At 43.6% G+C, this 14,629-nt stretch overlaps 1 protein-coding gene across 1 annotated transcript in view; it reads right to left on the bottom strand.

The window, feature by feature from the left end:
* OBSCN (obscurin, cytoskeletal calmodulin and titin-interacting RhoGEF) overlaps positions 1–14,629 on the bottom strand; it is a 201,805-nt gene that overhangs the window by 47,150 nt on the left and 140,026 nt on the right. Inside the window, exons 62-69 of the mRNA XM_014944927.1 lie at positions 13,774–14,046; positions 12,626–12,892; positions 11,374–11,640; positions 10,556–10,825; positions 9,775–10,041; positions 8,422–8,688; positions 6,935–7,201; positions 5,869–6,141 (exon numbers count right to left, since the gene is read on the bottom strand). Coding sequence (XP_014800413.1) covers positions 5,869–6,141; positions 6,935–7,201; positions 8,422–8,688; positions 9,775–10,041; positions 10,556–10,825; positions 11,374–11,640; positions 12,626–12,892; positions 13,774–14,046 — 2,151 coding nt within the window. The remainder of the gene's footprint in view (positions 1–5,868; positions 6,142–6,934; positions 7,202–8,421; positions 8,689–9,774; positions 10,042–10,555; positions 10,826–11,373; positions 11,641–12,625; positions 12,893–13,773; positions 14,047–14,629) is intronic.

The following is a 14,629-nucleotide window of genomic DNA, read 5'->3' as shown; positions in this document are numbered from 1 at the left end:
CCTTAATGCTATCGTACATCAGTTTAAAACCATTATCCCTTAATGCTATCATACATTCCCTGATAAAAGGTCTCTCCCCATCTCTCCTGTAGACCCTCTTTGGGTACTGAAAGGCTGCCAATAAGGTCTCCCCGGAGCCTTCCCCAGGCTGAACAACCTCAACTCTCTCAGCCTGTCTTCACAGGAGAGGTTCTCCAGCTTTCTGATCATCTCCTCTGTACTCATTCCAACAGGTCCATGTCCTTCTTATGTTGGGAACTCCAGAGTTGGCGCTACAATGCATCCATGTCCTTCTTATGTTGAGAACTCCAGAGTTGGCCACAGTGCTCCAGGTGGAGTAGAGGGGAAGAATCACCTCCCTCACCCTGCTGGTCATGCTCCTTTTGATGCAGCCCAGAATATATGTAACCTCAAAATATTGTGAGCTTCCAAAGCAGCCAAGGAGTTCCTCCTGAGATGTCAAATTGGACCACCCACACACAACTGCAATATACATGTTTAAAAGAAAAATCTCAATGAAGTCTGAAAATGGAAGTCTCTCTGCAACATCCTTCTCAGCAGAACTATGTCATCTTCCCCTCAAAATTGCTAGGGCTACAGTGGAACATAAAAAGATGACAGTCAGAGAAAGGTTATATATGTCCTTATCTTTAAAACAGTTGATCTGATCACAAGCCAGCCAGAATAAACTACACTGGACCTCTGTCTGGAATGCTCCTCTTGAAAATGGTGCATCATGTTGAGGATTTGAGATACTTCTAGCAGCTCCTGGACTGCAACATCCTTCTCAGCAGAACTATGTCATCTTCCCCTCAAAATTGCTAGGGCTACAGTGGAACATAAAAAGATGACAGTCAGAGAAAGGTTATATATGTCCTTATCTTTAAAACAGTTGATCTGATCACAAGCCAGCCAGAATAAACTACACTGGACCTCTGTCTGGAATGCTCCTCTTGAAAATGGTGCATCATGTTGAGGATTTGAGATACTTCTAGCAGCTCCTGGAAGCAAATAGTTTTGCAAATGTCTTTTGGACACTTGTTGCTGGGCCTGATCCTGCTCTCTAAGGTTTCCTCTACCAATCTGTGCATCTGCTTGTGTGTTCATAGATAGGAGACATCAATGGCAGGTCATAGAGATGTTTTGGTTACATGAGGACTGAGGAAGCAAGAAGGTATCTGTGCAGCTGGAGAGTACACCACCATCTCCTTTCATAAGATGCAGACATGTTCCTCACAGCAAACATCACCTGTGGTGTTAGAGAAGGAAGGTGTCCTGGTTCCACTGCCCCATGGCTCTGCCACTGCTAGATTCAGACCGTGGTGGCCTTATTCACCCACGCAGAATGGCAGAAAGCTCCTTGGGATTTAGGAGCCAATTTGTACTCTGGGGCCTGCAATTCTTACCCTGCCCAAGGGGATCAGAAGGCGGCAGCAGCTCCTCTAACCTTTTCCATTTTCCCCCCACCCGTACATGAAGATACCACCAGGCTGGGCCACTGAATGAACACAGTTGTAGGGCAATGATATTGTGAAAGCCCAACAAGAAAAACTGTCATGAGATCTCAGTTATTATAGAAAATATATATGTATACTATAGAATATATCCAGTTACAAGCACACCTTACGCCAGGAGAATGGGGCACATGGCACAACTTGTTCCTTGATGAAGAACAAGCCATGGATAGCTAGACAGACCGAAATATGCCTAGTTTGAAAACAGATCTGTTTTTAGATTTCTGGACAAAATAAAGTGTGTGAAATTGGCTGCTAATACTATCACACTGGAAAATGGGCCACCAGCAATTAAGGCTTGTGCTTTAACAGTCCTGAACATTAGCTTCCACGCAGAACATCTCCTGGGGTTCCCTCCAGGCTTAGTTTTTCTCCCAGCATTGCTGACATCCACTAGACTAGGAAGCACTGGATACAAAACGCTTCTGCTTCCCATAATGTGGAAGGAACACAAGTGTGAGACAGAGGACTGCAATGGACGGGCTGCTCTGAGGGGTTTCCTGTAACTCTCAACCTCACATAGCCATAGGAAAATACCACAAACTCTACTGGAGGCTTCTTGTATGAGCAAACTACAACCACTTATTGGAAAGAAATCATACAATGGTTTAGGTTGGAAGGGACCTTAAAGATCATCGAGTTCCAACCCTTCTGCCCTGGCCAGGGACACCTCCCACCAGACCAGGTTGCTCAAAGTTCCATCCAACCTGGCCTTGAACACTTCCAGGGATGGGGCAGCCACAACTTCTCTGGACAACCTGTTCCAGGGTCTCACCACCCTCACAGCAAAGAATTTCTTCCTGAGATCTAGTCTAAATCTCCCCTCTTTCAGTTTAAAACCATTATCCCTTAATGCTATCATACATTCCCTGATAAAAGGTCTCTCCCCATCTCTCCTGTAGACCCCCTTTGGGTACTGAAAGGCTGCCAATAAGGTTTCCCCGGAGCCTTCTCCAGGCTGAACAACCTCAACTCTCTCAGCCTGTCTTCACAGGAGAGGTTCTCCAGCTTTCTGATCATCTCCATGACCCTCCTCTGTACCAGCTACAATGCATCCATGTCCTTCTTATGTTGAGAACTCCAGAGTTGGCCACAGTGCTCCAGGTGGAGTAGAGGGGAAGAATCACCTCCCTCACCCTGCTGGTCATGCTCCTTTTGATGCAGCCCAGAATATATGTAACCTCAAAATATTGTGAGCTTCCAAAGCAGCCAAGGAGTTCCTCCTGAGATGTCAAATTGGACCACCCACACACAACTGCAATATACATGTTTAAAAGAAAAATCTCAATGAATTCTGAAGATGGAAGTCTCTCTGCAACATCCTTCTCAGCAGAACTATGTCAACTTCCCCCCAAAACTGCGAGGGCTACAGTGTAACATAAAAAGATGACAGTCAGAGAAAGCTTATATACGTCCTTATCTTTAAAACAGTTGATCTGATTACAAGCCAGCCAGAATAAACTACACTGGACCTCTGTCTGGAATGCTCCTCTTGAAAATGGTGCATCAGGTTGAGGACTTGAGATACTTCTAGCAGCTCTTGGAAGCAAATAGTTTTGCAAATGTCTTTTGGAACCTTATTGCAGGGCCTAATCCTGCTCTCTAAGGTTTCCTCTACCAATCTGTGCATCTGCTTGTGTGTTCATAGATAGGAGACATCAATGGCAGGTCATAGAGATGTTTTGGTTACATGAGGACTGAGGAAGCAAGAAGGTATCTGTGCAGCTGGAGAGTACACCACCATCTCCTTTCATAAGATGCAGACATGTTCCTCACAGCAAACATCACCTGTGGTGTTAGAGAAGGAAGGTGTCCTGGTTCCACTGCCCCACGGCTCTGCCACTGCTAGACTCAGACCTTGGTGGCCTTATTCACCCACGCAGAATGGCAGAAAGCTCCTTGGGATTTAGGAGCCAATTTGTACTCTGGGGCCTGCAATTCTTACCCTGCCCAAGGGGATCAGAAGGCGGCAGCAGCTCCTCTAACCTTTTCCATTTTCCCCCCACCCGTACATGAAGATACCACCAGGCTGGGCCACTGAATGAACACAGTTGTAGGGCAATGATATTGTGAAAGCCCAACAAGAAAAACTGTCATGAGATCTCAGTTATTATAGAAAATATATATGTATACTATAGAATATATCCAGTTACAAGCACACCTTACGCCAGGAGAATGGGGCACATGGCACAACTTGTTCCTTGATGAAGAACAAGCCATGGATAGCTAGACAGACCAAAATATGCCTTGTTTGAAAACAGATCTATTTTAGATTTCTGGACAAAATAAAGTGTGTGAAATTGGCAGCTAATACAAGCACAGTTAGAATTTTACTAGTGTTTTACTTTCCTATTAAGTCAAGTGTTATTGAACATGGTGTAACTGGGGTGTTTTTTAAATACCTCTCTTATCCTAATCCAATTATAGTCATATACTGCTGTGGTTCAGGTTCACATTAAAGAAATCCTGCCTTAATGGAAGCACAAAATATCCACACACATGTGTGTACTAACACAATTTTTAGATTTCTGGACAAAATAAAGTGTGTGAAATTGGCTGCTAATACAAGCACAGTTAGAATTTTACTAGTGTTTTACTTTCCTATTAAGTCAAGTGTTATTGAACATGGTGTAACTGGGGTGTTTTTTAAATACCTCTCTTATCCTAATCCAATTATAGTCATATACTGCTGTGGTTCAGGTTCACATTAAAGAAATCCTGCCTTAATGGAAGCACAAAATATCCACACACATCATGTACTAACACAAGCTGTGGGATTGGACTAGGTGATCTCCAGAGGTCCCTTCCAACATCAAGGATGCTGTGATTCTGTGAAATGACAAATTCTCAGGACCCCCTTATTTGAATAGAATACCTAACAATATATTTATTTTTAATTTCAGTTTTAGGCCCACTGGATTTCTTTGCCTAGAGAGCTCAGAACCAGGTTCTGTCTCTGAATATGTGAAACTCAAAATTGATGCAAATGGACATGGGTTTTGTGGGGTTTGCACACCATGTTGTTGCTGCATCATTCTGATATTAAGAAGTAGTGATTTGGTGTTTTATCTCTGCAGAGAGTTAAGTTTTCTGAATGTACAAGTGACACATTATACAGAGAAGGAGACATCAACCACTGACTAGAATTCCGTATTATGGATCATTCCTGTTATGGTAGACAGTTATAGCATGGGGGTAGATTTTAATAAAGAACTCTTAACCCTTTATATCTCCATATATACAAATCCCTTTTCCAAGTAAAGAATAAGTGTTACTTTTGTCTGAAAAATAACAGCTTTTCCCAATGGCTATAAAAGGCCTGGATGTGAGGGAGCTTGCTTTGTATCAAGTCTGGAGCTCAGTGTTATTTGCGGCTTGGGGCTACCCTTACGGTGGAGTAGAAATATTTATTCAAGAGACCCCAAAGATTTTTCTAGTGCAATGATGACAGTTACTATTCTGACAGTCAACAAACAAGGGTCATTTTGTCACTGTGTTACCCCAATGTCACATACCCTTTGGTTTCCAGGAGAAGCTCTGGAGCCAACAATAAAATAGTCTGAAGTCTTGTGTTGGGAATATACTAGCTTGGTGCCAGTAGCCTTGACAAGGAGCAGCACAGTGGTAATTTTGTGATTTTCCAGCTACATAATATTTTGTGGTATTATAAAAACAGTTGAAGAAGTGATATAAAAATCAGGTGCTACCACAGTGGTTTATATTCAGCTCTACTCAGATGTCAGCAGCCCTGACCCTGCAACCCACCAAATGAGAAAAATATTTATTCAAGAGACCCCAAAGATTTTTCTAGTGCAATGATGACAGTTACTATTCTGACAGTCAACAAACAAGGGTCATTTTGTCACTGTGTTACCCCAATGTCACATACCCTTTGGTTTCCAGGAGAAGCTCTGGAGCCAACAATAAAATAGTCCAAAGTCTTGTGTTGGGAATATACTAGCTTGGTGCCAGTAGCCTTGACAAGGAGCAGCACAGTGGTAATTTTGTGATTTTCCAGCTACATAATATTTTGTGGTATTATAAAAACAGTTGAAGGAGTGATAAAAAAGTCAGGTGCTACCACAGTGGTTTATATTCAGCTCTACTCAGATGTCAGCAGCCCTGACCCTGCAACCCTTCCTCACCAGAACCACTCAAAAAAAAATATTAAAATATCAATGTGGTTGTACCTAGAAGGCTTCTGATGTGAGTATGGGTGACTTGCAGAAGTGGAGGGTTGCAGGACACAGAGGAAGAGTGAAGGGATTTAGTAAGGGTAGCCCAGAAGGCAGAAGCACTAGCGCACTGAGCAAGTCCAGAGGTGGCCGTGTGTTTCTTTCTAACAATGAAATACCTTTGACTAATAATTTAGCTGAAGATATAAGGGACCCAGCTCTGAAGGTGACTGTGCCTGAGTCATGGCACGCCACGTCATTTAGGGTTAAAGTGTGAATCATCCCATCCTGCTCAGAGATTTCAGTCACAAAGTTGTTGTGAAGGGGAGATCCATCGAGCCACCACTGCACGTTCTTCACGCCCGGGTAGGAGAGCTCACAGGTGAACGTGGCTGACTCACCCACAAAGACGTCTGTGTTCTTTAAACCAGAAACTATGACTGCTGCTTCTTCTGTATAACAGAGCAAGAGAAGGTGCCAAAGGAAAACAAGAGCATAAACATATACACGTCGCTTCCTGCAGAACTAGCCCAAAGCAACACTGCAAGTTGTCCAGTAGAGTTAAACTTGTAATGCTGTTCCAGAGAAAAAAGAACTTAAATTTTTCTGTAAGGGATTTAGAAACCACCTTCCGTCCTTCACTTGCTCGAAAGTGCAGTGTGTGTGTGTCTTCAAACTGTCTCATTGGGAGGAAAGTCTCCTCCATGACCAGGTCATGACTGGTTCTCCCATGTTTTTCAACCATCTGCACTGATGTTTTATGAGGTGGGAGGCAGAGAGGTAGCTCAAGATTTAAATGTTTGCTTACAGTGCTTTAAAAGATTAAGAAAAATATCAACGATAGAAGCTGTAATTAGTAATAACAAGAATTACATACTTTTTTTAAGTTTGCTTACAGTGCTTTAAAAGATTAAGAAGAATATCAATGATAGAAAGTGTAATTAGTAATAACAAGAATTTCATACTTTTTTTAAGACCATTGCTTGAAGCAAATAGTTTTTCAGCATCTATGACCATCTGCTATGGTACGCAATATGATCAGCACTTTAAATGACCTTAATTTAAAAACATTGGTCCAACCTCAGCCTGGATGCAAACGTTTCTATCTTCACTGAAATCAGGAAAGAAATGAATGGACTTTCAACTGTTTGCATCTGAGACAATTTTGGCCAGTTACTGTCAAAGATTTCGGAACAAGAAATCCAGGCAGCAAAACCAGAGCTTTTCCACCACGTTTCACCTTACCTTGCACATACACAGAACCTGTGGTGATCTCGTAGCCGGTGCTACAGGTATAATCCCCACAGTCATCAGGCTCTACACCGTGGATGATCAGTTCAGCAATACTGCCTTTCAGCTTCATCTCATACTTGTCACTGGGTTGAATGACCACCCCTCCTTTTCTCCACTCAACGGGGGCATCCGGCTTGGAGATCTCACAGTGCAGGACAGCCGTTCCCCCTTCTTCAGATTCTACATTTTTCAGCTCTTCTTTAAACAGCACGGGTAGTACTGCAGTGGAGAAGCAACTGTGTCAGTGACAGTCCTCAGAGGTGAGAATCACAGAGTGGCAGGGGTTGGAAGGGGCCTTCAGAGATCCTCTAAGTCCAACCCCTCTGCCAAAGCAGGGTCACCCAGAGCAGGTTGCACAAGAACACTTCCAGGTGGGTTTTGAATATCTGCAGAGAAGGAGACTCCACCACCTCTCCGGGCAGCCTCTTCCAGAACTCTGGCACCCTCACAGGAAAGAATTTTTTTCCTCACGTTGAGATGGAACTTCCTGCATTCAAGCTTGTGTTTGTTGCCCCTTGATCTGTCACCGGGTACCACTGAGAAGAGTTTGACCCCATCCTCTTGATACCCGCCTCTTAGATAATGATAAACATTGCTGAGATCCCCTCTCATTCTTCTCTTCTTCAGGCAAGAGAAGCTGGCTTGCAACTTCTCCAGCTTGATGGTTCCCCTCTTCCTGAACCACAACTTGCCTGCTGGCAACGCCAAGCCCAGAACAGGACTTTGAGGTGTGCCATAGCTGGTCATTGGGGGTCAGCTGCTGGTACAGTGGGGGTGTCCACTGCTGCTCCATCAGGGATTGCTGTAGGTCATGGGACCTCCAAAGGGCTTCACGTGGGCGTACCCACAGTATAAGCAGTTAAGAGTTCAAATCACAACATTTGGACATTTAATCACTGAAACCACACACTCTGAGCTGAATGCTGGTTATGGGGGCTAAACTGGGGATCTAAAAGCATGATCTTGTTGCTCAAAAGACACAGCACTCGGTATAAAACAAATAAAACTATAAAATCCCAAAACGTAGCCACTAGAAAAAGGCACAGAGACACAATTCTTGGGCTGCTCAGGCACAAACAGGTAAAATGACTCAATTTAAAGTGGGCCTATTCTAGGTATGATGAAATAGTCCAGTATCTTTTTTTTTTTCAGGCCACAGGTGAATTTTCTAACTACTTTTGGACACACTCTCCAGTAGCAGCAGCAAATGGAGAGCAGTTTTGTTCCCAACTCTCTCACAGTGAGATCAAAATTGCAACTGCAGAAATTGGGTTTAAAAGGCAACAAATTCTTTTTGAAGCACAGATTGCAGGTCAGACCCTTTTCTGCAGCTGTAACTCAGAGTGTTAATGATAATTCAGTGGTAAAACATCCATATCACCTCTACAGAGGACAGCCACAGCCATAACTCCTCCGCCTCCAAGGAAGGCTTCTCCTACCTTTGACTTGCAAGGACGCGGTGGTCTGCTGGTCCCCTGAATCGCACGTGTAATCGCCAGCGTCCTGAGCCTCAGCATCGTAGATGAAGAGCTCAACGCGTGTCCCCTCTTGCCGGATCTCATACTTGTCACAGGACTGCAGCACTGTATCTCCTTTCCTCCACTCCACGGGCGCGCCGGGTCTCGTCAGCTCGCAGTGCAGCACGACCGTGCGCCCTTCCTCCACCTCCTCGTTCTTCAGCCAGTGCTTGAAGAGCACGGGCAGGGCTTGGAAGGGAGAATGGTGCAATGAGAAAAAAAAAAATGGGTGAAGCAAAAATAGAAAAATGGAGGAATATTTTATTTTTAAGGTACTGATAATGCTGTTCATGATGTTCATACACAATTCTGGCTGCATTTACCTAAGGAGACAGGGGCAGACACACCAAGGTCTAAGTCAGACAGAGGAGGAGAAGGGACTGGAGTTAACCATCAGGAAAAATTTCAGTTCCATGGGAGCTGCATTTCTTTTCCTGTATCCTAGACTTCTTCTCACAAAGAATTGCCAACTGACTTCGAGTAATAATTTATGAAACCCAGGTATTTTTTCATTGTGAAGGTGGTGAGACACTGGAACAGGTTGCACAAAAGAAGCTGTGGATGCTCCATCCCTGGAAGGTTTCAAGACCAGGCTGGATGGGGCTTTGAGGAACCTGGTCTAGTGGGAGGTGTCCCTGCACATGGCAGAGGGGTTGGAACTAGATGAACTTTTAGGTCCTTTCCAACTCCAACTGTTCCGTGATTCATCCCCGAAATAAAACCACAGAATAGGATAAAAATACTCAAAGAATATACACCTGCAAACCTGAGACTTCAGGTCACGCAGCCAGGGATCAATTACAGAATAATTAAGACTGAAGGAACCTCTGGAGATCCTCCATGGATGGAGATTCCTCCACCCCTCTGGGTCCCAGTTCCAATGTCTGAGCACCGCTTCATTGTGAAAGGTTGTTTTTTCCCTAATCTGAATCTCTTTTGGTGCAGCTTGCACTTGCTGCCTCGCATCTGCCTACTGAGAACCCCAAGGAAAGTCTGTCTCTCTTTCTCCTCTGTAGATCCCCATTAGGAAGCTGCAGACAAAAATGAGGTCCCCACTCAACTGTCTTTTCCCCTGAACAAACCCAGTCTCTCCTTATACTTCCTGTGATCCATCTCCCTGAAAAATTTGGTGGCACTTCCTTCACTACCTCAATGTCTGCCTTCTACTAGAGAGGTCCAAAAAACCACAGAATCACAGAATGATATGGGGTTGGAAGGGACCTCTGGAGATCATCTAAGTCCAGCCCCCCCTGCTAAACAAAGAGGAGATCATACCTTTAACCTCCAGTCTGGCAGTGGTCTTCCCATCAGCTGCGTGACAGCTATACTCCCCTGAGTCCGCACGGTTCAAATCGTGAATAACCAGTGTGTGAACGTTTCCCTCCTGCTTGATGTTGAACTTCTGGCTTGAGCGGATCACAGATGTGCCTTTCCTCCACTCCACCGGGACATCGGGCTTGGACACCTCACAGGACAAGTGAGCTGTGCCACCCTCCTGCAGCTCCAAGTTGTGGAGCGCCTTTACAAAGGTGACTGGAGCAACTGTGGAGAAGAAGGTACCATCACTGCTGCAACCACCTAATCCAGCATTGCCCCAGATCAGAACTGGGAGCCTATAGTTACATTTTGAACCACATCAAAGAGGAACAAATAAGATAAGGTATTGATGTGACCTATCTTTAAAAATCATTCTACATAACGTAATGGAAAGGTGTTTTCAGACAATTTTTGGAGTAAATACAATTTTAAAACATCCTAAGTAGGAGATTAATTCAAAGCATATTCTTGACATTCTTCAGCATAGATTCTGGTATTTCTTAGCTGCTTATTTCAGGATAAGTTGGACAGTCTTCAAAGAGTGTTTGCTTCACTCCATGGATGATAAAGGACCGAAATGACTAGCTCAGGTGTACATATCTAATTCTTAAATGGCTAAATTACATTAGTAGAAGCTCCCAAAATTTCCAGGGCCCCCTCCTCCCAAATACACCTGTCCAGAAGCTAAAGCAAAGCTTAGTAGTACCTCCTCAATCCCTCTTGCTAGGAAGTGGCTCACCTTTGACGGTCAGCTGTGCCGTTGAGGTATGCTGCCCCACTTTGAAACTGATGGACCCACAGTCTTCCAGTGTCACCTTCCTCAGGATCAAAGTGTGATGCGTCCCTTGGACTCTAATCTCATTCATTTCATTGGATTGCAGAGGAACATCCCCCAGGAACCATTGGGCATCCTGAGTTGTTTCCCGGGACAGCCTGCATTCAAACACTGCGTCTTCTCCTTCGTACGACGTGATATCCTTCAGCTTCTCCACTATGGTGGCTTCTGGTTCTTTATGGAAAGGTCAACAGAGTTTGATATCTACTTTCAGGTGATGCTTCCTGGGTTAAACATTTTGTTATGCTCTTTCTTGACAGTACTGTATTCTTTGAAGGAACTACCCCAAGGCACTAAACACATGGAAATGTAGATACTTGGGCACGTAGTAGCATCTTACATTCTTACACATGCATAATTTATGTATGTGTGCATATATTATGCACATATATATGACAGTATATAAAATATGCATGTTAGATATATTGTGTATGTAATAAATATATAATATATCTTTATAATGCAAACTATGTATTTTGAAAACGTTGTCAACACGTTTTAGTGGGTGATGTTTACATTAAACAACAAAATCATTGACTAAAGACCCATTTCTGATTCCATAGAGATAATTGACCCAGTTGTTATCCCTCTGAAACCCCTCTTGTCTCTGAGATCCCCATGATTCAATTTGGGTACAGGACAATGCCTAGCTGTCAAATTAATTAATCCTGTGTCCCTGATGCCCCAGGCACTGCTCAGCTCTTCCCCATGCAAATCCCCACCTTTCACCAGCACAGCTGCAGTGGTTTGCTGGTCTCCTGTGTCACACGTGTATTCCCCAGCATCAGCTCCACTCAGGTTGCGAATTGTCAGCTCAGCCCGGGATCCAGTTTGATGCATCTTGTATTTATCACTTGGTCGCAGCACTGTCCCGGCCTTCTTCCACTGCACAGTGGCATTTGGTTTGGAGATTTCACAGCTCAAAGTGATGGTGCCGCCTTCTTCTGCTTGCTGGTTCTGAAGTGGTTGTGTGAAGATTACTGGCAAAGCTGAACCAAAATAGATCAGAGGAAAAAAGTTAAATTTTATTGCTGACTGTCACCAAATCTTGTGTTTGGTGAAACTGTGGCGTCATTCCAAATTTGGTTAAAATGCAATTCCAAAATTACTTTAAAATCCAAACAAGGAATGACAGGAAGAGCTGGATTTCCAGAAGCACTAAGGACTCTGCAGTCCCCAAGAGTCACTGCACACACTGAGCTTCTCAGGGAACATGTTCCTTCTTACACAGAAGAGGTCATGGACTTGGACTCTTAAGCATCTTAGTGCATGTACCTCCAAATAGGTACCAAAGCTACAAATTAAAAACCTACACTTGATACCTAAATTCTTGGATATTAGGGAGGGTGCATGGAGAAACTTCATTATACAGTCCCCCTCACTTGAAAACTGGACCTAGGAGAGAGATGAACTCTGGAAGTTTCTGCACTGATGTGTATCACTGATGGACCAAGATGGAGTTTTGGTGGGTTGACAACGCATCACATGTAGAAGCTTAGTTCCTCAAATCCAGTTCCCTAGAAGAACCTCTGGTGGCTCCACAGTTATGGCTGAATTGACATTTACAAGGGAAGGAGATGGGGTTCCAGAAATCAGAGTGAATTCACAGGGACCAGGTGGCAGATATGTATAAAAGGAGATAAACCTGAAGGTTCTTGCAAGTATTGTAGGACTGGAGGGTGTATTATGTGGGACAGTTGGAGAATGGCTTTTTTACAGTTGCATTTGCAGTGAAGGCATCCCATTGTGCCTGGTCTAGAATTGTGGAAGCAGTTGCTGCACTCAGATCCCTCCATGTTCATTGCTCAGGACACCACAGGACTTAACATAACTTCTGAAAACAAAAAGCTCAGCATGGTTCATACCAGCAAAGTACATCTGAAGTCAAGGACAGTAGAGAGCACCCTCTTGCTAGAACTAAGCTAAGGAAGTGGAACAAGTTTCTCATCTTAAAAAGAAAATAAATGAACCTACCTTTAACAGTTAACGTGGCAGTGGTTTGTTCATTTCCATTATCACAGGTGTATTTGCCAGAGTCTTCTGGTTTTAGGTGATAAATCTTTAAAGTATGGATGGTTCCCTCCTGCCTGATTTCATACTTGGAGCTTGAAGAAATCACCTGAGTGCCCTTCTTCCACTTGACCGCAGCATTAGGCTGGGAGACCTCGCAGCGGAGGATGGCTGTTTCTTCCTCCTGCACTTCTGTGCTCTGTAATTTCTCCTTAAAGACTGGAGGTGGCACTGAAATAACAAACACAGCAAAGGCACTTACAATCATCTTCATCTTGTTTCCCTGCAGTGTTAGGGCCACAGTTGAACAGTTAATAATTTTAAAAAAATATATACTTCTCAAGTTGTGCCAGGGGAGGTTTAGATTAGATATTAAGAAAAATTTTTACACTGAAAGGGTTATTAAGCATTGGAACGGGTTGCCCAGGGAAGTGGTGCAATTGTCATCCCTAGAGGTATTTAAAAGACAGGTAGATGCAGTGATCAGTGATATGGTTTAGTGATGATTTTTGTCACTGTTAGGTTGATGGTTGGACTCGATGATCTGAAAGGTCCCTTCCAACCCAGACAATTCTATGACTCTATGATTATACCTTGAGGAGTTAAAACAAGTGAATGGATTTTGGATTAAACCGACTCACAAATAGTTGTTGAAGTTACTGAAGTACTAATGAAAAGCTTTACAGATGTTTTAACTGTAGGTGGGATGGGGACTTTGACCAACAGATTCAAGGAGGGAAGGAGATGGATATTTGACTGAGAATTTCTGCAAAACAGTGTTTAGAGAAAGAAAGACCCCAAAGAAGAAAAAGAAAAGGGAAAAAAGAAGCAATAAAAATACAGATCTGTCAATCCACTACTGGGGCTACCCCAATAATTTCTCCAGAAACCAGCTAGCTTCAGGACACCAGTGGCATATTCACTGTCTATCCATAGGGATGACAATATATAAGACCACAATATGTACATCCTATACACTCTGGAGCACAAGCACCCTACTAAGGTGAGCTAACAAGGGGTGAATTATGGCCTTGAATTTCATATTAGCATAAGAAAACGTCACCTGTTCTCCCCCCATCCTGTTCCTTTGCCACATCACAGAGAACCTTTACCTTTTACTGTGAGCTCTGCCGTCGATATGTAGGGTCCCACTCGGAAAGCGATGGTGCCAATGTCCTGCTCAGTCACCTTCCTTAACGTCAGGGTGTGGATCTTTCCTTTCTCCACTGAGATCTCATTCATTTCATTATTTTGCAGAGTAACATCTTGTAGCCTCCATTCAACGTCCCTTGCGTTTTCATGAGAAACCTGGCACCGAAAGGTGACATCGTCCCCTTCGAACACCACCATGTCCTTTAGGCCACTCACGATGGTCACGTCGGGCTCTGCAAACAGTCCATTAGTAGTCAAGCCACGAAAGGAAAAACATGGATCAAAACACAAAAATAGTGAATATTATAGGCTGGAGGAGACTTCTGGAGGTCATCTGGTCCAACCAATGCTCAAAGCAGGGACAGTTGGCCAGTTTACAGCAGGTTACTCAGCACCTTGTCCAGTTGAGCTTTAAGCACCTCCAAGGATGGAAGTATCACAGCTTCTCAAATCATATTTTGAATGCTACTAGTTCACTGCTTTCAGCATACTTGGTAACACGGCCAAAATCTTTGGGTTAGTGGTTTTATTCCTTGCCCTTTCTCAGAGATCCATTGAGCATTGATTATTTATTTATTTTTTAAGTATGTGTTTGATAATGTAATTGGGTGAATAAGGTGTGAACTCTAAATGCCAGAATTCAGGATTTTGAAACGTTACATTTGCACTTATGTATCTTCAAAGAATAACATTAAAACCTGATCCCTTCTACTGTCTTTTTGCAAAGAGAATTGCATACACTTGGCACACATTGCTGGCGCTCCGAACTGGCTGGGGATCTGGCTGGCTCTGTGCTCTCAGCAAGACTCACTGGAT

Source organism: Calidris pugnax, unplaced genomic scaffold (genome assembly GCF_001431845.1).
Source record: "Calidris pugnax isolate Ruff unplaced genomic scaffold, ASM143184v1 scaffold54, whole genome shotgun sequence".
Lineage (NCBI taxonomy): Eukaryota > Metazoa > Chordata > Aves > Charadriiformes > Scolopacidae > Calidris > Calidris pugnax.
This window is presented reverse-complemented; position numbering and strand designations above follow the sequence as displayed.